This window comes from Lissotriton helveticus, chromosome 12 (genome assembly GCF_964261635.1).
Source record: "Lissotriton helveticus chromosome 12, aLisHel1.1, whole genome shotgun sequence".
Classification (NCBI taxonomy): Eukaryota; Metazoa; Chordata; class Amphibia; order Caudata; family Salamandridae; genus Lissotriton; species Lissotriton helveticus.
The window spans coordinates 252,124,376-252,149,419 of NC_136073.1; the positions used below are offsets into that span (position 1 = coordinate 252,124,376).

Below are 25,044 nucleotides of genomic sequence, written 5' to 3' on the forward strand. Positions count from 1 at the left end.
CTAACAGCGCCGGGCGATCCCTTGGCATGTGCGTAGTGATCCATGGTGTTGGTCTGCTGTTGACCGCCCCGTAGAAGCGCCTTAGTCTTCCGCTTCTCGAGAGGCTGGCCAGTGGCCATCTTGGAAAAGGGACCCCGAAGGGGTCCCTGCGACCTGGTGAAAATGGCCGGGTGCAAATGTCCGAAGAATCAATAAGACCAAGTCCAGACTCCGCGGACAAAAGTAGACAGAGCCGTGGGCAGGCGGCCAGGGATCCCCACGCAAGAGAGAGAGCAACGGGCCAGTCGTGAAGAAGAAGAAGCCGTGCCCCTGCCAGTCGAGCCAGGAAACCAAAACCGAAACTCAGGAGGGGCCGACCCTTCAGGGACCCTTGTGGCCGTTGTTGATCAACTGATCCACGGCCCGTTCCAAATCCGAACCCCCGGTCCGCCACGGGGTGGGCCTCAGAAAGCAGAAACGGAGTAAAAGTGGACCCCGAAGTCCAATTTCGATTTTCCAAAGAGTTCGATGATCAGCAAGGATTAGCGAACAAAAGCCCGTCAATGAAATCAGGATGTAGCCAGGATAAACATGAGGGGCGGCACGGGTCCGGGGAGCTCTGTGCTCACGCGACCATCTTGGATGCCCGCGTAGCTCCTCCATAAAAGCAACATTTAAAGTACAGTTAGATGTTTAAACAAATGAACAATTTAAGAAAATACAGTAAAATTCATACATAGACAAGTTTATATGTTTTTAAAACAGAGTCTCAAGTTATTTCATTTGATCAGCTAGATCTAAATCCAGAGTACTTTTTACAGATTTTTCCTGTGCTTCATAACACATTTTAGGAAATTAAGGACAAAATAACAGACATGTTCAGATTCCAACATTGGGAGACGTAGCATTGCAGGGCGACACTGTCTAAATCCCCAACTCCTTAGTAATGGTAATAGCCAAATTTTCCTATGTGGATGATGGAATTTACAAAACATGATTGTGTGTAAGTTAGACTGTTTAGATTCCTCATCACAGTGACAAGGAGGGAGGATTAAGTCCCAACTGTTACTCACAGGGAATGCTACCAATCTATAGAAAATATCCAATCTGAATCTTGTCATTAACATTCTCTCGTGTGTACTAATCTGTAGTGTTAGGTACGGCTGGATAGAATGTGTAGCCTGAATTAGGTTCGCATGAAGGACCGAGGGTTTTGATGACTCAGAGGTCAATCTCAGTGTCTCTAAATGTCTGAGGGCCAGTTGTTTTAGGACTCCCTTGGGAAGGTCAATAATGGCTTCAGGTTGGAAGTAATATTTCTCAAGACCAAGGTCTTGGAGAAAGTTTCTGATATAGCAAAGCCACTTTACTTTTGAGGATTGATCAAGAGCCATTGTGTCTGCCACGATCGTCTGTGTTAGCGCGTTTTTGACCGAAGTCCAAACGCGCCGCCACAGCATCAATGGTTGGATCTTGAGCAAATCCTCTAGGTAAGGGATTCCAAGTTCCAAATGAGAGGCATAGATTGAGGTGCATCTCGGAGTAGCTAAAAGGAATCTGAGGAAGGTGTTTTCAGCTACCTGAAGGGCGCTAACATCTACGTGTCCCCAAACGCCCGCTCCATACAAAGCAATGGCCTGACCCTTAGCACTGTAGATTTTTAGTAGCTCCACTGGTGCCCTCCTCCCCAGTCTCTGGGAGAAGCTCATCAGGGCCGCTATAGATCTTCTAAACAAGTGGCATCTTGCCTCTACTGCTGGCCTCCAAGACAGTCTATCGTCTATCATGATTCCTAAATATGGATACTGGGCGGTTACCTCGAGTTTTTGATTATCGAGATAAATGTCCTTTACTCGTTTTTTCCTACTACCTTCTGTCATGACGAACGTTTTTTTAACGTTTACGTGTAGGTCCAAACCGCCCATGATGACCGTATATCTGTTCAGGGATTTCTGTAATTCTCGCGGAGTGCGCACGAGGATGACGGCATCGTCTGCATAGAGCAGAGCGGGAATCAGGCGCTGTTTTACTCGTGGGAGGTCCTGGCCCCCCCTCAACATCTCAAGCTCCAAGCCATTGGTGTACAGTGAGAAGAGAAAGGGGGCCAGGACACACCCCTGCCTGACTCCACGCTCTACTCCAAAAGGAGCCGTCAACTCTCCATTCATGCCAAAGCGCACCCTTGCCGATGCTTTAGAATAGAGCTCCCTCAAAAAGTCTAGAAGAGGGAGATCCACTCGCATTTGCCTTAAGACCGTCCAGAGTTTTGCGTGTGAAACGCAATCAAACGCAGCGGACAGGTCTACGTAGACCATATAAACCATGTCCTTATTTGCCTGGGTATATTTGCCCAATATCAGGCTAAGATTGAGGGCCTGCTCTACCGTTCCGAACCCCTCTCGAAATCCGAACTGGAGGTCGGAAATAATGCCTCCCTCCTCCGCCCATTGCTGGAGTCGCTCAAGTATTACTCTGCCAACAACTTTGCCCAGAGAGTCCAACAATGAGATGAGGCGGTAGCATTTCACATCCTGGCGGTCCCCTTTTTTAAAAATGGGGACCATGATGGACTTGGTCCAGGATTTTAGCAATCCCACATTTGCAGCTGCTGTACATACTCTAGTGAGGATGGGGGCCCAGAGATCCAAGTTATGTTTAAAGAGATCCACTGGGACCCCATCTGGGCCTGGAGCTTTCCCATTTTTGCTTGTTTCCAGTGCCACTAATAGATCGGGAATATCAAAGTGCAGCGGTATTGGATATTCGACTATTGGGTGTATGTTTTCTGTCCCACCTACTGTTGAGGAGTTTTTAAAAATATTAGAGAAGTGGGACACCCATGTGTCTTCGTCTATAGCCACTTCTATTTTAGGACTGTTATTATCTGTCAGGTAAGGTGATCTGACAGTTCGCCAGAAAGCCTCACTGTTTTTAGAAACGGCGCTCATATGCAAGTCTTCCCAAAGTTTCTGTTTTAATTCATGGATTCTTAATTTACGTTCCCTTCCATAGTGCCGCCTAAGGAGTTGAATCTGCCCCACGTCTCTGGGTGTGTTATGCAGGGCCAGCTTCAAGTTGGTTAGGGCCACGGTGCAACTATGATTAAACCACCCTTTACTATTTGGGTTCACGGTCCTCGGTTTTGCAGTGAGAAGACCCTTAATTTTCTCTAATATTTGCATGAAATTGTTTAGGACTACTTCATCAGTTTCCGATAGATCCAAACATGTAATTATATTAGGATATGCCACATTTACCAGTTTTTTTGTAATTTCATTTGGATTAATTTTTCCCCATTTTAGCGTATAGCCATTTTGTTTGCCTAGGTAAAATTTGTTGTGGGCAAGAGTTTTTGCTATAACTGTGTTTCGAGGATTGGAATCAGTCAAGTGAAGATCCATCCTCACAGCGGAATGATCACTAAGTGAGTTAACCATAACCTGAAAGGCTCTAGCTATATGTAGCAGTCCAGGTGACAGGAGGATGCAATCAACTGTCGTTTGGTGTTCCCTACCCACGTAAGTCGGTTGAAGGGAGTTTAGACCTGAACTTAGGCTATTGGCTATTACAAGATCCAAGTCAGATAGCAAGTTGTTCATAGCAATCCCCACTTTAGTATGAGCAAAATGCACTAGTGCATCGAGTTCATCCGCTATCCCACAGCAGTTTGTTTTAGCCTGTGGGCATGGGTGGAGGTTAAAGTGCCCTCCCCATAAAAGATGAATAGCCCCTTGTCCAGCCTTCGACCGGTAAAGCTGGGTTAGTCTCTCCTGAACATTACGTAGAAGAATCAGGAATTGGTCATCCTCTAAGTTGTTATAGATATTAATCAAGAGGATGGACTCCTTGTTCATAAAGGAAAGAGAGAGTATTTGAAAATTAGGGTCGGAGTGGACTATGGACGCTTTTAGGTGGTTCATTGTGTTTGCAATATACGTTATTAGCCCTCCGTTTAGGTCTACCTATTGTACTATGGAGGGCTGGGGTAAAGTATGTTTTATAGCCCAAGAGGTGAAGCTCTGTCGTAGACCATGTCTCTTGGAGGCAAATTATTTTACATGGCTCCAGGAAATGCAAGGCAGTCCGGTCCTCGATCTTGGGACGTAAACCCGCCACATTCCAAAAGAGGATTGGTATGGGCTGTGGCTCTACTTTTGACACTACAGCTTTGTTAATTGGAGAAATGTTTTTATTTTAGGAATTAGCTGGGATGAGTTAGAATTAATAGATTCGGTGACCGTTGATGGTCAATCGACCATTTCAAGGCCACTAAATCTATTCCTCGTCGGGATGCTAAACCAAGGGTCCCAGCGGGGCGGTTCTCTATGAGCCGTTCTCAGCGTATGTGGACCCCATTCTTCCCATCCTCCTCCCTGATAACGCGAACCCACTGTGTGCCAGGAACTATCATAGTCACGATGACGGGGGCCCCAAATTGCCTTGTATTGGCATATTCAAAATGACGAGGGGGTGGTGCAGCCCAAGGAAGGTCATGGTTAAAGAAAGGACTGTTAGATTGTCTTGAGGGGTAGAAAAAAGAAAGTGGTTTGGTACCTATACCTCCATTTACACTCGAATGGTCCCAAGAGCAGATATAATCTACTACTCGGGGGTCTTCGAATGTAATCACAATGCAATCTCCCGGGATCGTTTTTCTGCCATTTCCCACCCATGGGGTCCAAACGTACTGTCAGAATCCTACCTTGCCAAGTTGGCGGAATGGGACGATTGGAATTTAGCCAGTGTTGGGCCTTATTTTTCAGAGACCACATAGGTTCAGCATTGTGGTCCACTAGCTCAGGCACACCAGTCATTACCACTACGTAAGGGGATGCATCTGGTGGCATGTCAACAGGAAGTCTAACTTCGGTGGGTCCCCTGAAGCCATCACTGTTGAATACTGGGGCCGGGGATTTAGAGGCTAAAGTTTGAGTCACCGGAGTTTTAGCTGCCACTTTTTTTGGTACCACTGTCTTAGATGCGGGTGTTGTTGTTGACAGGGCATTTCCCTGTGACAGAGTACTGGCAACATTGGTGGATGGATTCACTGTGCTCTTGTTATTCGTTGATTTGGCTGTTGCAACTAGGGGTAAGGGTGCATTCTTTTGAGTATTTGCAGGTTTAGGGAGGGTATGTACAGGCTTAGGGAAGGTTTGTTTATTCTGTTTGTTTCCCCCTATTTTTTGAGCCCCTGACACTTGGTTAAATTGTGGAAGATTGACAAACTTGGATAGCTGAATCTCCAGTTGCGCTAACTTTGCTTCTACTGGTTGAAGAAAGGATTTTAATAGATCAGCGATCTTGTGTAGCAGCTGGGAGTTATTGCTATCAGATGATTCCTTACTGCTGGATAGAAGAATGGGCGATTCCAGATTGATAGGGGCAGGAATGCCATGTGCGGGATGATGGACCATTGCGGAAACTACCAGCTGTTCTGCTCTAGGGGGTGAATTCTGTGGGAAACTGGAGATATTCCCGGTCTCGTTGAGGATGGAATTTTTCGGATCGTTCTTTCTTTTCCTTATTGCACCCTCCCTCCTCCCTCTTGCTTGCCTTCTTTCATCTGATGTAATTTGGGGAGACGTTTGAGGTATTAGCTCAGGTGTTCTTTCTAAATCTGAGCTTATCTGGGAATCAGGGAGCTGGGAGGCCGACAGGTCCACATTGTTTGGTAGGCTACGCCTGTCCTCGCAAAGGGCCCTATGCCCTACATTGTTATCAGGGGCGGGGGTTCTAGCTTCGGCCAAATTACCCATGGAAGATCTCTTAGCAAACGCCAAGTCCAAGGAAACCCTTTCCTCCATCAAAGAAATACTTTGATCGATAAATGAGTTTGCCTTGGTAATAAAATCATCCATGGGGCCTACCAGTTTACCCACGCTCCCAGGGGCCTTGGTTTTATTTCCTCTGGTTAGCACCATTTTTCCTATTATACAAAGACAGGGGAAAAGGTTCTGACATAGGTATAAGAACTACAAGACAGAATATCACAAGGACCACGAGCGCAAAGTAAATGAAAAGACCATACATACGTTTCGAAATGGATAGCAGGAGGTGGAATTTAAAGGGGTGGCCCAGTCCAGTCTCTCGCGTCCTCGAACGGCCTCAAACGGCCCGCCCTTTGCCCGGGCTTCGCTCCGCGCTTTGCCCCACGCGCGTCCCGCGTGCACGTCAGACGCTATCTGATTATAACGGGAGGTGGGCGGGAAGAGGACCAGCTGCGGCGAGTCAACAGGCGCAGCGCCCGCTGGTCCTCGCAGTCCCGCAGGGGCGGAAAGCGTCTCCAAGTGGCTCCTCTCGCTGTCAGGGAGTCCCCGGTGATGTTGGCCTCGAGCGGCTCCCGCGCAGCGGGGGCCGCGAGGAGTGGGTTTGAAGGTGGGATTAAAAGCAGGAACAGAACACTTGGCCAGAAAGCAGGCAGGAAACCACGTCGTCCCTCTATCAGCGACGAGCACTGAACGCCCAACCCGCAGTTCTTTAGTCCAGGCGAGAGGTGGGCGGGAAGAGGACCAGCTGCGGCGAGTCAACAGGCGCAGCGCCCGCTGGTCCTCGCAGTCCCGCAGGGGCGGAATGCGTCTCCAGGCGGCTCCTCTCGCTGTCAGGGAGTCCCCGGTGATGTTGGCCTCGAACGGCTCCCGCGCAGCGGGGGCCGCGAGGAGTTGGTTTGAAGGTGGGATTAAAAGCAGGAACAGAACACTTGGCCAGAAAGCAGGCAGGAAACCACGTCGTCCCTCTATCAGCGACGAGCACTGAACACCCAACCCGCAGTTCTTTAGTCCAGGCGGGAGGTGGGCGGGAAGAGGACCAGCTGCGGCGAGTCAACAGGCGCAGCGCCCGCTGGTCCTCGCAGTCCCGCAGGGGCCGAAAGCGTCTCCAGGCGGCTCCTCTCGCTGTCAGGGAGTCCCCGGTGATGTTGGCCTCGAGCGGCTCCCGCGTAGCGGGGGCCGCGAGGAGTGGGTTTGAAGGTGGGATTAAAAGCAGGAACAGAACACTTGGCCAGAAAGCAGGCAGGAAACCACGTCGTCCCTCTATCAGCGACGAGCACTGAACGCCCAACCCGCAGTTCTTTAGTCCAGGCGGGAGGTGGGCGGGAAGAGGACCAGCTGCGGCGAGTCAACAGGCGCAGCGCCCGCTGGTCCTCGCAGTCCCGCAGGGGTGGAAAGCGTCTCCAGGCGGCTCCTCTCGCTGTCAGGGAGTCCCCGGTGATGTTGGCCTCGAGCGGCTCCCGCGCAGCGGGGGCCGCGAGGAGTGGGTTTGAAGGTGGGATTAAAAGCAGGAACAGAACACTTGGCCAGAAAGCAGGCAGGAAACCACGTCGTCCCTCTATCAGCGACGAGCACTGAACGCCCAACCCGCAGTTCTTTAGTCCAGGCGGGAGGTGGGCGGAAAGAGGACCAGCTGCGGCGAGTCAACAGGCGCAGCGCCCGCTGGTCCTCGCAGTCCCGCAGGGGCGGAAAGCGTCTCCAGCCGGCTCCTCTCGCTGTCAGGGAGTCCCCGGTGATGTTGGCCTCGAGCGGCACCCGCGCAGCGGGGGCCGCGAGGAGTGAGTTTGAAGGTGGGATTAAAAGCAGGAACAGAACACTTGGCCAGAAAGCAGGCAGGAAACCACGTCGTCCCTCTATCAGCGACGAGCACTGAACGCCCAACCCGCAGTTCTTTAGTCCAGGCGGGAGGTGGGCGGGAAGAGGACCAGCTGCGGCGAGTCAACAGGCGCAGCGCCCGCTGGTCCTCGCAGTCCCGCAGGGGCGGAAAGCGTCTCCAGCCGGCTCCTCTCGCTGTCAGGGAGTCCTCGGTGATGTTGGCCTCGAGCGGCACCCGCGCAGCGGGGGCCGCGAGGAGTGGGTTTGAAGGTGGGATTAAAAGCAGGAACAGAACACTTGGCCAGAAAGCAGGCAGGAAACCACGTCGTCCCTCTATCAGCGACGAGCACTGAACGCCCAACCCGCAGTTTTTTAGTCCAGGCGGGAGGTGGGCGGGAAGAGGACCAGCTGCAGCGAGTCAACAGGCGCAGCGCCCGCTGGTCCTCGCAGTCCCGCAGGGGCGGAAAGCGTCTCCAGGCGGCTCCTCTCGCTGTCAGGGAGTCCTCGGTGATGTTGGCCTCGAGCGGCTCCCGCGCAGCGGGGGCCGCGAGGAGTGGGTTTGAAGGTGGGATTAAAAGCAGGAACAGAACACTTGGCCAGAAAGCAGGCAGGAAACCACGTTGTCCCTCTATCAGTGACGAGCCTAAAGATAATGAAGAAGTACAGAGATAATAACTAAATAGAATAATGACACAAAACCAAACATAGTTCTAGCTGACATACAAGGCAATTCATTGTGAGAGGAAAGCGTTTTGAATGTGGAAGAAGAACAATAGTAAAAGAAGAAACAGTTCTTGGGAAAATAACGCTGATTTGAAAGTACAAGTGGAAAAGAGATTATCAATGGTGAAATATCTTTGGATCAATATTAAGAAAGAAAACAGTTGGAAATTAAAGAAAAGAAGAGGAGTTTGTGCTTACGGTGATGAGCACACCAATTAAAAAAAAACCAAAATGTTAATTTTTGTTTTTAACGTGTTTAATCTATGACAATCTGTTTCTTTTGGGAAAAGTAAAGTAATAGCGATACATTGTTAGCAACTGTGATAAGTGAAATCAGATAGAACATACTCTTGGTGGTTTACCTAGTTAAAGGAAAAAGGGAAATAATTACTTAGACTTCTAGAAAAGTAAAAAGAAGCGTGTGTGAAAATGCAGAATGTAACTTCGCCACCGTTTTTTCTTTCTGATCCAGGCAATCTACCTATTAGATGGAAAAAGTGAAAAAAAATGTTTGAAAATTACGCTAGGGTCTGTGGCGCAAATTTAAGTGCAGAAAGGAAACATGCTCTCTTGATGCATTGCATTGGTGGAGAAGGACAGGAGGTTTTAGAGAATGTACCTGCTTTAAGTTAAGCAGAACAAAGGGGACTTAATGAATATGAAATTTGTATAAAACAATTGGACTTACATTATCTGCCTAAAGTAAGTACCATAATGGAGAGATATTACTTTGGTTTGAGAGAGCAAGGAAATGATGAAACGGTAGAACAGTTTGTTACGATGTTAAGAAAATTAGCTTCAACCTGCAAATTTGGTGAGTTAACTGAAGAAAGGATACGAGATCAATTTGTATTGAGATGTACAAATGACAAAATAAGGGAGGAACTGTAGATGAAGGATGAACCACCTTTAGATGAAGTGATGGTTATTGCCAAGCGGGTAGAACACATGGTTAAGTGTGTGGGTGAGTTGAGCAAAACTGGAAAAAATACGTGCTCCAATGAAAAGATTGAGGAAGTACAAGTTCAGGAGGTGAAGTGTCAAGAAGAGAAAAAGAAAAAAGATCCAGTTGATGCTAAAAGTGGCGTTAGTGATAGCCAAGCTAGCAAAGCAACAGTAGAAAAGAGAACTGGGAGTAATTTTCAAGGAAATTGCTACAGATGTGGAAGATTGGGACATATGGCCAATGATAAAAACTGCCCAATCTTGAAAGTTGTATGCAATGTGTGTGGGAAGAAAGGCCATTTGGGAAAAAATTGTCGTCTAAGATTTAGAAGAGACACTAGAGTTGGAACTAAAGAAGTAACCTTCGAAATTAATGACGGCATCTTAGAACATCCTTCTGATTGGGTTAATGTAGGAGGAGTTAAGATTAAGATGAAGTTTGATTCTTGCTCACATTTAACTTTTATTTCAAAAGAAGATTATTTAAAACATTTTAAAGGGAAGTTTGTATTAAAAAGATCTGACGTGAGACCAACTGGTTATGGGAAAAAACCAATCAATATGTTAGGGTTCTTCACAGAAATGATTGAATATAATGAGAGATATGTTGTTGGGAAAATTTATGTTGCGGAAAAAGGTGATAGCTTAATAAGCTGGTCGCATCAAGCTAATTTGGGTGTGGTGCTCAATCCGAATGCAAATCCTTCAATTCAAATACAGTCTGTAAATGATGATAGTGAAGCGCCAATAGGAAACTTTAAAGAATTGTTCAGTGAGAAACTTGGATGTCTGAGAGGTTACAAACACAAAATCAAGTTGAAAACTGGTGCCATTCCTGTTGCTGCAAAAGTTAGACGTGTTCCAATCTGTATGCAGGATGCTGTGAAGGAAGAAATTGAGAGATTATTAAAAACTGGTGTGATTGAAGATGGCGGCGGCTCCCTAGACCGCTGTGAGACACCCTCTGTCCAGTGTCTCGAAAAATCAAAGGGCTATGATCTGTCTTTTGGAGAATGATATATATCCGTGTTGGGGATAGGAAGTTATAATCTAGGACCTCTACACGTCGGTGGAAATGAAGTAATATGCGTGGTGCTTACCCGGCAGCTGGTCCTCCATCAACAACAGAACGGCCCCGTCCACCTCTGCATCTGGTGGCCTCGGTTCTCGGCTATGCAGTGCTGAGACTTCTTTCCTGGCACCGCCTTCCAAATGCTCCGAGTGCTCTGAGCGAAGGCAGCAGGGTACAGAAGAACTTTCCCACTGGGCTGGGGACGGTCGTCGCCTGTCTTCCTGCGAAGATGGCCCCTAAAAATGCTGCATCGGTTGCTGCCGCTTCCAAAACCCGAGCGGCCAAACAGGCTATCCGCGAACAAAAGCTTGCGGCAAGGCGCGCTGGCGCTGGCGGATCTGTGTCGGAGGAAGGAGCCGGCCCTGACCAGCAACCACACAAGAGAGAGCGAGGGCATTCGAAGTTGGCAAAAACCCCTGTCACACCGGGGCCTGGTCCGGGGCCATCAGTGGTAGATCTACTGCGGAAAATACCTGTCGGAGCGGCTGTCTCTTCCTCCCCCGTTCACCACGCAACAAGCGGAGCGGTGATTGCAGCCGCTCACGCTGCTCCCGCGGTCCTCGCCGGTCCTGATTCGCTGCTCTCTCCTTCGGCAGAGTCAGCCTTGGAGTCCGGAGCAGTTGTTCCCATAGAAGTCCCTGAGGCTCCAGAATGTACTAAAGCGACTGAAGCAACAGAAGCTAGAAAAACAGCTGATCCGACCACCATTGAAGCGACTGAAGCTAGAGAAGCAGCTGATTCCACCACACAGCTACAGTGTGCTACGCATGTCCAGGTGGATGGGGGGCCAGTGGGCACACCTGGGGTGCCTGGCACAGAGGTAATACCCGCAAAACCAACAATACAATCAGCACCTACATCAGCGGGGCTGGGATTTCCACAGCAAGGTTTGGCACCGATCCAAAAGGAGGTAAGGCCTGCGTCTGTACCTACACCAGTATTACAACTAGTACAGGCTGCGCACACCCTCCATAGTGATGTATCTTCTGTGAAGCCCAACACTCTAGAATCAGCTCCAATGCATCCCCAGGCGTATACAATGCCCCCCGAGACTATTACTTCTAGCTTGATTAAGGAGATTGCCAGCGCTCGGCAGTATCTAAACGATGAGCAGGGTTCAGAAACTCCTACAACAGATTTCAAAATGGGGACGGGCTTAGCGTCAGACACAGACAAGGAACCATCAGAGTTTTTTACCATCTCTGAAGGTGCTGAGGATCCTATATTGCTTCAAGACCAAGACATTGATTCAGACTCTTATTCTCTTTCTTATTCCCAATCTGACTCAGATATCCGTACAGACTCTAACGCGTGCTCACAAGAAAGTGATCCTGACGCAGTCATGGGCAGACCCAGAGACAGGAGGCACACAGTGCTAAGAAAGAAAAAAGGCCACCACGGTGCTAGTGGTCACTCTTGGGTCCAATCTCCACCTACTAACGCGCAGGACCCTCCCTCCAGAGCCCCGATCGATAGTTCCCCTTTTTTTGAACAGCAAAATGCCACCTTGACATCTGTCATGGACACAGTGCTTCAGGCGATAGCCTCCCATAGGGAACAGACCTCAAAAGATGGGCGCAGGGCGCAACAAGCACTTCACAAAGTCCAGGGCGTAGTACGCAAACTTTCTAAATCAGTAGCTGCATCAAATGCAAGAATGACTGATATGGAGGACCGCATAGTAGTAAATGAAGCTGAAGCCACTGCCGTAAAAGAACAAGTAGACGTTCATGATGCAGAACTAAAAGACGTCAGGTGGAAACTGGAGGAAATGGAAAACCGTATGCGACGCAACAACCTCAGAATACTTGGTATTCCGGAAAAAATTGAGGGTGAAAATGTGCGTACGTTCGTAATCCAGCTCCTCAAGGATACGCTCCCCGAACTTTCCACCTGGAACTGGGAGCTAGAGGTTCAACGCGTCCACAGAACCCCATTTACATTAAGGGCCACAAAGTCGCAGGCTAAATATCCAAGGGCTATTTTAGTATACTTTGGAAATTTCCTCCTCCGTCAAGCTATTGCGGAGAAAGCAAGACCGGATGCTCATCGGACAAGAGGTGAAATTTCCTACTTTGTAAGACCCCACTTTTGCCACACCACGGTGGAGCGGAGGTGGCGGCTTCGACAACTGATTAAGCCTTTCCTTGAGAAAAAGGCCCAGGTGTACTTGAATAACCCGGCAACTCTTAAAGTCATCTATAAGGGCCAAGCTAAGTTTTTCACCTCAGAAATTAAAGCAAAGGACTTCCTTGACAGCATGAACTAGAGATATATTTTTTCACTATGACATTAGGTCCTATTGCTTTAAATGCGGGGGAACTAGATGGAAACTACATACAAACCTAGTTAAGGTTCTGAATTACATAGCGATTTGGGAAATAGCTACTAAATATCCTTAAAAAACTCCAACAAATTGATATTTCTAGCGAACCAGCTTTAGGGCTATATAGCTCTCCTAACCCAAAGATAACCAATATACATACAGAATTGATGTATACTGATCTTCCCAGATAGGGTCTCTTAGTTTTCTATATAAAGTCCTATAATGGGTCACACTTTTAGTTCTACTTTCCTCACTGTTTTTTTCTCTTCTCACCCTGTATTTTCTCCTATTTTAAGCCCATCAAAAGGACATTATAAGACATAAGGTTATATGTTTGGCACTGGGTAGGGATGTCTCTCCATCACAACGGACTCTAGTTGGAGTCTAAATGCCTCATTGGGTGGGTGGCGGCGGGGATGGGGGAGGGCAGGAAAGGGGTGGGAGGGGGGGGAGAGGGGGCTGGGAAAAATGTAAAAAAATGTACAAATTCATTCGAAAAGTAAAGTATATGCAAATATTATATGTGGATTACAACAAATATGGCAGAGAAACAAGAGGCATTATAAACTATAACGCTAGTTACTACTCATTTGATCGATATATTAAAACCGGGTTGAACGTATATTTTGTTAAATGGGGAGAGTGAGTCTATGTACATGGAATGTGGCAGGCCTAAACGATAAAAGTAAAAGGGCCCAACTATTGCAACTAACACGTCAGAACCCAGTAGACATACTTTGCCTGCAAGAAACTCACATTGTAACTGCTGACAGAGAACTACTTAAATTACCGGGATATAACCTGTTGGTAGCCACAACCCAATCTTCTAAAACTAGAGGAATAGCTATTTTAGCTAAACCTATTATAGGTCCCCCGACTCGTAGATCAGCGGATAAAAATGGCAGATGGGCCATAGTTCAACTAAAATGCGGTCTTACAATATGTGCAATCTATGGCTCAAACATGGATGATCCTACTATTTTCCAAGAGTTAGAGATAGAACTGGCCTCCTGGACAGGCTCACTAATTTTTTGTGGAGATTTCAACATTGATATAGGAGTACTCGTCAATAACTGTTTTTCTCTGAACTATAAAGGACGCAAACCAAAAGTATTTAGCGCACTTAGGCAACTAATGGAAAGTCATAACTTACTAGATATGTGGGTTTTGTCAGGCAAAAAGACAGACGGTTACACATTCTTTTCTCACCCTCACAATAAATATTCTCGAATCGACTATGTCATGTCATCTTTAGAGGGCTTGGTAATGATTGATATGATTAAGTCCCCTAAAACAATTTCGGACCACAATGCGCTTACCTTTGTCTTCGATATCCCCGAATTGGTAAAACCAAAGTCTAACTGGACCTTTGACAGAAGACTCTTGGTCAATCAGGAATACATAATGCATATGAAAAATTGGGCACAGGGCTTTTTTGATTGTAATCGTTTTAGTGCGTCACGAGTAATGGTTTGGGACTGTTTTAAAGCTGCAATAAGGGGAGAAACTATCTCATTTGTAGCCAATAAAAAGAAGAGGGAGGACAATATTAATACACAGCTCATGCAAGAACTTTCTGATCTTGAGACACACCATGCCACTCAGATAGGCCAGGGTGTTGCAACATCAGAAACCTCTAAAAAAATACTGATATTAAAAAATGAAATTAATAACATCTTGATCCAAAAAGCAGCCGAGACCTATCAAGCTAATAAAACTAAGCTATACGAATCAGGGGAGAATGTTGGTAAGCACCTAGCATTACGAACACGCCAAAAACAATCACAAAGTAGTATAAAGATGATTGAATATGAAGCCAAGGAATACACATCCAAGCAGGATATCCTAAACATATTTCAAAAATATTATAAGAAACTGTATCACAGTGATCTGACAAATTCTGATGTGGATATCACATCATTTCTGAATAACTGGCTCCCAGATCAAGACGTAAATACTAGGATAGATGACAGGATTAAAATAATTCTGGATAGAGAAATCACTTATACTGAGGTAGAGATTGCCTTATCTGAACTCTCCAACGGTAAGGCGGCAGGCCCCGACAAAATCCCCCTAGATCTATATAAAATCCTAGGTAAACAAATAATTCCGCTATTGTTAGATTTGTTTCTCGGAGTGCAGTATCACTCGGCTCCACCGGACTCCTGGAAACAGACGAATATTATAATTTTCCACAAGAAAGGAAAACCATCTCATCTTCCCTCATCATACAGACCGATATCCCTGATAAACTCTGACTCAAAGCTCTATTCCAAAATACTAGCCAACCGATTGAGTGGGGTTATCAAACATCTCGTATCCCCCTGGCAACATGGCTTTATACCCGGAAAGGGCACTACAGATCATACCCGGAGAGCCACTACCCTTTTTGATATCATGGGCACCACGGGGGGCGAGATGGCGATGATTCTCCTTGATGCCGAAAAGGCTTTTGATCGAGTATCATGGCAGTTTCTATGGAACATTTTGGAACGAAAGAACTTTGGAAACAACTTTATCAGAGCCATTAAAGCCCTATATATCGATCCTAGTGCAAAAATCTCTATATGTGGCAATGAGTCAGAGCTTATTGAGGTGCACAGAGGTACAAGACAGGGATGCCCATGCTCCCCGATTCTATTTGCACTATACATAGATCCCCTTATTCAGAAACTCCTTTCGACTCCTTTAATACAGCCAATCAAAGTAGGGCCATATTTCACCAAAGTCATGGCATATGCGGATGACGTTGCCGTTATAACTAACAATCCTACGGATGCAATCCTGGAAATCGAATCAATTACTCAGGCCTTTGGTACATATTCAGGATACTCTTTAAATAAGGAGAAAACCATGGTGTTAGCTACTGATAATATCCAATATGAAAGTGCTCTTAAAGTTAAAGAAGCTACATACTTAGGTATACGCCTCACTACTAAAGTGGAGAAAATTATCCATTTGAACTATACTCCCCTCATTGATAAAATCAAAAAAGACCTTAAAAGAATAGACAACTTACATCTATCTATAATTGGAAGGGCTAACTATATTAAAATGAATATTTTTCCAAGGGTTCTCTACCTTTTTAGAGCGATCCCGTTGTTAGCGAGAGATAACTTCATTAAGACCATTGAGTCTGCTATATCTAAATTTATATGGAGCTACGGAAAGATAAGAAGATCCTTCCGCTTAATGTCGCTTCCACAGGATAGAGGAGGACTAGCTATCCCTAATCTAAAATTATATCTATGGGCAACACTGATACAATCTATGGATCCCCTGCTTACTGATAAAAAAATCAATACCCCTACGCCCCCAGATCTATATATTCCTTCGATCTACGAACTTAGCCTTGGTGATAAGTGTAAAGGGCTTTTCTTAAGACAGGTAGAGCCTTCGTATTATAAAAAAATCAAATTGAAGACAGTTTTAGACGCATGGGTTGGGTGGAAAGCAATCTCTAAATACCTATCTATTCCCACTTTTACAAGATATACTCCTTTGTGGCATAGTAAGATCATCCCCTCATCTCTTAATGATACTACCTCGCAGAGGTGGGAACATCTAGGTATCAATACAGTTGGTGACATACTAGGACATAATATCCCTATATCTTTTGAATATTTTCAAGAAAAATACTGTGTTCCTACGCAAGATTTTCTTAAATATTTTCAAATACTGTCGTGTATCCGCAATGTTATACCAATAATAATACGAGACAAACTCCCACTTCTGGAAGCTATTGGTAAGAAAACGACAAGAATAGGGGCTCTGTATCAGATTTTAATGGGTAATTTTCCTGATGATATCGAACGAACAGAACAATCTTGGGCTGTAAAATTGGCAAATCCTAATGTCGATATTGATCTTTCACTAGCACTATCTGCAAAATACTTTATAGCCTCCAATTTAAGAGCACAATATTATAGAATAATATACAATCTATACTATACACCTGCAAAATTATTTGCTTGGGGTCTTCGGGCCGACGACAACTGCCCAAGATGCAAACAACCACTTGCCAATCTGCTACATATGTTCTCAGAATGCTCTGAACTGATAAGGTTAAAGACCATGATACTGGAGTTTTGGGCCCAGGTCTTTGGACATCAGATAAGAGATTCATTAACTCTGTATATACTAGGCCATGATGACTCACTGGGTCATAATAAAGAGGAACAAGCGGTAGTCTTCCTGGGGTATGCCGTACTTCGTATCATTTTGGCAGCTCGCTGGAAAGACCCGGACCCCCCTACTTTTCGTATGTGGCTAAGTCGATTTCTTTCAATCTATAAACAAGAAATTGCAATATATGCTACTAGGGGTAGAAAAATGAAAGTAATAGGAGCACAGATTTGGGACCCCATTACTAGATGGTATACAAATGAGGTGCGCCAATTAGATTCTGCCAATGATTAATGTACATTTCTTTTCAGATTCCGGATCGTTTTATCTGGCTATATTTATTCTTTAGTATGTTGTAATTATGCCATCTGATACTGTATAAATTGTTTTGTTAATTAAGCTACGCTATCAACTGCTATACTTATATCTTGTTTCTTTTTGAATTTCTGTATTAATTATGAATTTGTCAATAAAAAATAAATAAATAAATAAATAAAATAAAAAAACTGGTGTGATTGAAGCTGTGAAAGCGACAGAATGGTTGGCCCCCATTGTCGTTGCGAGAAAACCCAATAACGAGATTCGTCTATGTGTAGATCTTCGTGCTTTAAACAAAGAGGTGAGGGTAGATAAATTTCCTCTTCCCAACATTGAAGAACTTGTTGCAACATTGGATGGTGCGTGCTATTTTACGACCTTAGATATGGCTTCGGCTTATCATCAAGTTCTTCTGTCCTCTGAATCACAAGAGTTGACGGCTTTCATAACCCCTTTCGGATCCTACAAATTTAAAAGAATGCCGTTTGGTCTAATTTCGGCAGCGTCAGTGTTTCCACGGATAATGAATGATTTGTTAAAGGATGTTTGTGGCGTGAAATGTTATCAGGATGATGTGTTGATATGTGGAAGTACTAAGGAAGAACATGATTGTAGATTAAGGTGTGTACTTGGGAAGATGTTAAAAGCTGGTCTTTCTCTTAGACGTGACAAATGTAAGATTGGTGTGACAGAACTAGATTATTTAGGTCATCATATTTCTGGTTTTGGTGTGAGGCCAAAAGAAGATTTGGTAAAAACGATTGAAGAGCTTAAGGAACCTTGTTCAAAGGAGGAGCTTTCGTTGTTTTTGGGAATGGCGGAATTTTACAATAAATTCATTAAGAATTTTGCAGACAAAACAGTGAATTTAAGAAGTATGATGTGTAGGAAATGTGAGTTTGTCTGGACTGATGAGTGTAATAAGGTACCTACTAGTAATAATATAGTATAGTTAGGAGGTCTTTATTAAACAACCTCATTCAGCATCTAACAGGAATAACTGACAAAGCTGGAACCTTCCCAAGGTTCACATATAAAACATTCCACTGACTTGGTTCCAAACAGGAACACTCCCATGGAACCAAGTCACGTCATCACACACAGCTTTTTGAATACATTTCCATGGATTGTAATGTGTTACTTGGCAGTACATTATCAAAGCCTTGAACAATTGACAATTCTCTCTTGCACAGCTGGGCGTGTAAGTTGTCCTCAGACCAATTCGCATCCAATGTGAATTTTGTAGGAGACCTAACTCCTCCTCTTCCTATACAGAACACAAAGGATATCCTCTTCCGCCAGAGGGCTTCAAACACAATGGGGCATATTATCAAGCATGGCGTTATAATTATCGGAAAACTGCTACTAAAGCGGCGATAATGGGCTTGATAATATGCCGTAGAAAATTCCCATAGAAGCCCATGTTCACACCAGAACATGGGCTGCCGCTAAAGCGGCGAAAATCATAACGCCGTTCCTTGATAATATGCCCCTTCATTTGGTAGAAGTGCTTGCGACTCAGCTCGGCTAACTTGGAAATGATCACCTGATTTACTGCTGGAGACTGGACTGAAGAGAGAGGAGAGAGAGAGAGAGAGAGATATGGTGTGTTTGCCGTACACATAACCAGTGTTTTTTCTTTTAGACACACTCTGATCTTAACAAGCGAGGGGTAACAAGCCTTGCATTCACGGTGGCTCAACCCGGATTAAGGCGAAAGAAACGAGACTGGGTCATCCCTTCTATCAAAGTCACCGTCACTGAAAACGGAAGGGAACCATTTCCAAAAAGTATTGTATCGGTAAGCAAAGTATTCACAGCAGAGCCCCTCATAACTAGCACTTAAATGGGGATACTGTATTACAGCTTTTCCATGGAAGTTGTCCAAACTAGTTTCATCCCTTCATTTTATGCAGCAGGGTAAAGCATTACGATCAATAGATTACTAAGGGGAGAGAGCAGTGGATGGCGTAATCAAGATATCTACCACAAGTAGTTTCTTTGTTTCCTCCCCAGTTTGTCATGGATTTAATGAAGACTGATGCGAAATGGTATTTAAACCAGCCTTTTTTTAAATATTGTTTATTTTAAAGTGAATTTCTGAGTTCCCCAGTCACATGCCTGCAGTACCTCCATTTCCACATTGTGAATACTTTTATTTTTTTACTTTTTTGTGAACAATGCCCTCTCATTTTAGTAGTACCTAAGGCTGGTTATTTCAAGGGATTGGTTTTAGGTCTCATCCTACAGACAGATTTAGCTGGCTTTTGTCGATAGACCTATTGTGTGCAATGTTGTGTGTGTGTATGTGTGTGTATATGTATATGTATTTATATATATATATATATATATATATATATATATATGTATTTTCCACCAACTCTAGTTCACCTCCTCAGCACACATGTATGACCACCAACATTGAAGAGAAGACACAGTGGCTCCAGTTAATAAAGCGTGTTTATTTAAAAAGGTGGAGCAATCTTTCATGACGCGTTTCGGAGCCTGAAGCTTCTTGATCATGGGTCAGATTCCATTTCATTTCTGAACATTATATTGTGTTACCGAATGTGATCTATTGTGTCATAAAAATAAAAAATAGACTCTCCGATGGTGCACGGATAGAGAATTACATTTCGGCCATTTTGACCTCATCATGTTTAAATTCACAAAGGGCCCGATTCACAGAACTAACTTAAAACAAAATCCTAAACATACTGCCATTTTGGTATTCAAAGAAGGCACTTATGCTAGAGATCGCGGGTCACCCGACCAATAATTTCGCCACTTCCGGCTTCGGGCCCATATATTTCAAATCACCATATACATTGATCGGATGACGTCACAATCTTCTACCAATAATTGTGAGTTCCTTTTCTATTTTCTAGTGTACCCGACTTACCATCCACTGTTACGGGTACCTATGACCACAATGGATCAGGGAGCTAGCTGTAAAAGGAAAGGCAGCGAAATACAAACCCAACATGTGAACCTGGGATTTATTTTCATGAAATGACCACGGACAACTGAGAAGTTTTAAAAGCTTTATCTCAGAATTAAATTTCTTCAGAACATACACTCCACTACGAGGAGACAGTCTAAAATCAATTTTGCAAAGAGTACATAGCTGTATAGAAGAACTCTAAGGGCAATCATTTATGTTTAAAATGCTAATGTGACAGGAAACAAACTAAGAGAGCTACGGGGCTAAATTCAGAGTTTCTTTAGTGATATTTATGGGAGAAAATTAGAGACCATAACAGGAAGTTGCAAACTGCAATGGCGAAAATGATTTCTAAAAGGTAAGGTAACATAGGAACACGCTATGAAAATAAATGCAAGTGACTTTTATGAAATGCAATGGCTTGCGGAAAGCATGGAAAACTTATCATATGCAAAGATATGTCTTTATTGAAGCAAAGACAGAAAAATAGAAAGATGCAGTTTCAAGAGATTCAGAGCGATATTTACCTAGACTGGTGTGAAAACCAACCCTGGCCACGGGTCAGTTAAGGACAGGAAAACCCTCAAGGAAGGATACCCCTCAATGGACAGCAGGTGCAGAATGGACACCCAGGACAGGACAGGAAACCTTCAGATTAGGATCAGGACAGGACCACCAGGACACGACCAGCACCCGCAGTTCGGAAGCAACGCCTGCGCTCCACCCTCTCTGCAGCTATCGATCAGAACCCCGATTGGGTTAGCGAACTCCCAGCAAAGTGCTCCGCCAGCACTTTTAAGGTTTAGTAAAACCTTAGTCTATGGTCAAATTTCGGACAGAGTGCTCCGCAGCGCTCTGTATCTTCAAATCACCTATTGAGTGCGTTGGGTCAGTGACAGGTCAGCTATTCGGACAAGTCGGACAATTTCCCTAGGTGAACCTAGGCTAAATATACTGTTTTGGGACAGGGTACCACCCCCCAAATGTTGCAAAGTGTCAGAATCCCCAATTTCGATTGGTCCTAAGGTAGGATTTGGTTAACACACCAATCAGAACAGACTATTCTAAGGCCTATTTTACATTCTAAGGTGCCGCCTAGCAAGATTGAGGTTCCCACGAGAAGTCGCAGGGAATAAAATGGAAAGAAATACAATGTGTTACAATATGGTACAATCTAGATGCTCTTGCTGGGTGAAGGTGCATGTTCCCATGCAGGCTCTGGCAGCAACCTTCTTTGGCTTGGTTTCAATGCCACCGTGCCACGACTGATTCTGCGCAGTGGTGCCCTCCAAGATGGACTCCCCAGCCCCATCACCCCTCAGTGCAGAGGATACATGAAAAGTAAGCGAAAACAAATTAGCACATAGAAATAAATGAACGTATTACATGTCATAATTTCGTACTTTAGTTTCATCATTATAAAAATATACTATGCATTAGTGAATGAGGGCAACGGACAAGGTCACAGGAGCAAGCAGCGCAAAGCTTCACCACGTTATCTAGAGCACAGCCATCTTATTGCTATTACGCATGCGCACCCTTTCCCTCTCAAACTCTAACTGCGTCATACCTCGTGACTATGTCTCACGCATGCGCAGAAACAGAAATGCAAGCAGCGGCCATTTTACGGACAAGGGTTATTTGTATTAGTAAAACACATAGGCAAGCTTCTCTACTTTCATGCATATCCAAAAATAACGAGATTAGTAGAACGTACATTTGTTATGATGTTACAACAGGTTCGAGGTTCATGAATTGAGCAAGTCGCGATGCGAAATCTTGCTCTATCAATCCCCTCTTTGATGATATTTACTATCATCACACATAAATGGAACCAGATGCCAACTTTCTTTCACACTTTGTACAACTCTATCTCTTCCAACATGCGATTCAATTTTTCCTTCTCATTTTTGGTAGGGTGAGAATTTTTCACCCTTTTGTAAATCTGATTATTTATTTCCTCCAATTCAAGCTCATCCGCATTCCGTTTCACTTCTCCTGCATTCACCTGATACTTCTTAGTATGCCTTCGGCATTTGCAACGGACGAATATGAAAAATAGGATAAGACCTATAATTCCAATTGGCATCAGTACTTTGAACAATAAGCTTCTACCTAATTTAGCAAACCAGTGACCTACATTTGAGAGACCATCAACTAGTCTCTTCCAGGCACTGTCAACCTCGAGTGGTTTGAGTTCCCTTTCCAAATTAGTAATGTTTTTCACATATCTTTTGAGCTGCACGCTTTTGGCCGGAATGTAAGTGCAACAATGTTGCACCTTCAACATCCGGAAGACTCCGCCCTCCTTTGCTAATAAGGTGTCAAGAGCAAGTCTGTCCTGCAAAACCATTGATCTGATCGCAACCATTTCGGTGTTGACCAGCAGAAATCCATGAGCTGTGTCAGTAGACAGCACATCCACTATTGTGGACAATTTGCAAATTCTGTGAGTGTTCAGAACCACTCCCACTCCAGGTATCAGTGCACTAAAAATACTACCCATTATTTCACCTACACTTTCTCTTTTACTACGCACTAAGCCATTAGTGTTTTCATTGCTTCCAGCAATTTCATTCACATGGTATATTTTCGGGAAGACAATGCCAAAGTAGCAGCTTCCATACCAGTGATCCGGCAATTTGAAATAAGCCTTGTCTCCACATATATAATAAATTCCAGGAAACACAGGCTCTGACCCATTTTTGAAACCCCAACCTCCAATTACCTTGTAATTGTGTTCACATTGACTGGAACCAATGAAAATGTTATTATAATAATCAGTCTTCTCGCGGTGAAGACAGAGTTTCCCTTTCTTTTCGAAATCCAGCAACAGAGCAGGTCCCGCCCCGCCAGTTGAGGTGCTTTCCATGTTCTCAGCCCATTTAGGCGTTTTCTGCCCTTTGTCATTTGCCTTTCTTTGGAAACTCTCCCTTCTTTTCTCCGCCATGTTTAAAAATACCTTTTCTTGTTCATGTAATGAACAGGTCAAGTTGTCTCTGTGTGCTTCATTTAAGTCTATAGTACCTATAGTCAAGAAGTATTCCCCCATATAACGGGTAACGTCACTTTTGGTATGTACAGGATTCAAGTTTCCCCGTATAGGAAGTTCAGAAAAAATCACGTCACTGTTAGAGTAATAATACTGTAACGGTCCTCTTTTGTAAAATAAGCTTGCTAAAACACTACAGGAAATTCCATATGTCAAGGGCAAGTGATGGTATGTCACGCCTTCAGCTACAGAAGTAGGTAGCTTCATGCAGACATAGCAATCCTCTATTTCCATAGTCTTTACATAGTGTACCAACAAGTTTGCGAAAACATTTAAGTGTGTCTGATTCCTAATTCCGTGGTAATGTAGTCCTTCCTCATCTGATGCGTCTAAGTCTCGTTTTGTTTGTCTGAGTGCTTTCTCACGTCTTTCTACACTTCGTGTTGTCAGTTCTTCAGTGTGAGTGATCTGTGTACGGTCAATATTAGTATTTTTACTAACCATAAAGGGAATGAAAACTGTTAGTCCTATCCAAACTAATATGACTATAACTATACTACATATACATACTTTACAGCATGTTTTGCAACAACTGCGACTAGGCCTTCCATTCGTTCTTGACTCAGACATTTTGGCTCAGAAGAAATTTCACTCTGTGCAACTTCAGGTGAGCTCGTCTTCCTCTTCTGTAGAGTACTCAGCAACCTGTTCTCCGTCGCTTTCGTCAGTGATATCAAGTTCCTCAAAATTTTCCAAGATTAAGTAGGTCCACTCCGGATCCTGATATTTTTCGTTTTGTCTTTTTATTCGCCCACTCCTTCTCTTGGAGCTATCTTCAGGTATTTCTGCAATTCGGGGACTTCTTCTTATATCTGCAAGTTTCTCTTGGACTGTTTTTAGTCTTAATTTTAGTCTTTTAACATACCTTGGCTCAATGTTTTTCTTTTTCTTTAGTCTTTTAGCTGGCACTGAGATTTGGCTTTCTTCTAATGCTCTTTTATTTTCACTTGTCTGTGGCGCTTCGGTTTCTGTTTCTTCCCTTCCTGTCTGACTAGTCCCAGGTCTTGTATCTATTTCTTCTGCCTGGTTACTAAGCTGGCCTTGTTCAGGTATATTTTGCGTTTGGCTTTCAAATGTCTCTGTTTCTACGTCCTGAACACGTTCTCCTAGTTCTAACTGATCCTGTTCAAGCACTTCGATCCCTTGATTTTTTTTCTGCTCGAACTATTACACTATTTCTAGTCTGTCCCTTTTCGATTTCAGGAGTCAGTGGAGGTGTGTCAATCACCTGATCTGTCCCTGTCTGACCTTCTTCTTCGTCCTCAGACTTGATGTGAACCTCAATGATCTGAGGGTCTTCGCCTGTGCCTTGCTCGTCCTCTCTATTCCACCCTCTGTCTTCTCTTATTCGCTCTCTTGTTCTGAGTGGGTCTCCAGGGAGATCGACTATGGGTATCCAATCATCCGGCCAGATTCTCGGCAGCTCGTCATCAGCTACTTCTGGACCAACATCCGTAGGATTTTCAGCAGTACTGGTACTTGGCCATGCGTCATCAGCTACCTCCGGGCCAATGCCAGTGGAACCCTTAGCTGGGCTGGTGCTCGGTCGTCTGTCGTCAGCTACTTCAGGACCAACGTCTGTAGACCCCTCAGCTGGACAACCTTCTGCTCCAGGCTCCTCGTCAGGTATTACCTTCTGGGTATGGCTGGCATGGATCCACTTGGGAACGCCGGCGCACTTCACAGCGGTCGTCGTTACCAGGATTACTTGCCGCTTTTTCCCCCACCTCGGTGCTAGGCAACTCGACCGAGTGTGCTTCTTTATTTTAACCCAGTCACCAGGAACCAATTTGTGAACTGGGGTTGTCGGGTTGGCGACGGCGTCTGCCCCAATCTGGCGAGAGATAGAACGCACTTGGTCACCCAGTTGCTTGCAGTATTCAAGTACCAAATCATCAGAAATGCTTAACAGTTTGTATCCTGGTACCCATGCTTGTCTCATCACTCTTCCCATCAATATCTCATGGGGGCTCAGGCCTG

At 44.6% G+C, this 25,044-nt stretch overlaps 1 protein-coding gene across 5 annotated transcripts in view; it reads left to right on the forward strand.

Annotated features, from left to right (window-relative positions):
- LOC144799661 (blastomere cadherin-like) overlaps positions 1-25,044 on the forward strand; it is a 717,354-nt gene that overhangs the window by 358,861 nt on the left and 333,449 nt on the right. For all 5 annotated transcript variants that reach the window (XM_078671127.1, XM_078671126.1, XM_078671124.1 and 2 more), the window contains one exon: positions 18,714-18,869. In XM_078671127.1, the coding sequence (XP_078527253.1) occupies positions 18,714-18,869 (156 nt within the window). The remainder of the gene's footprint in view (positions 1-18,713; positions 18,870-25,044) is intronic.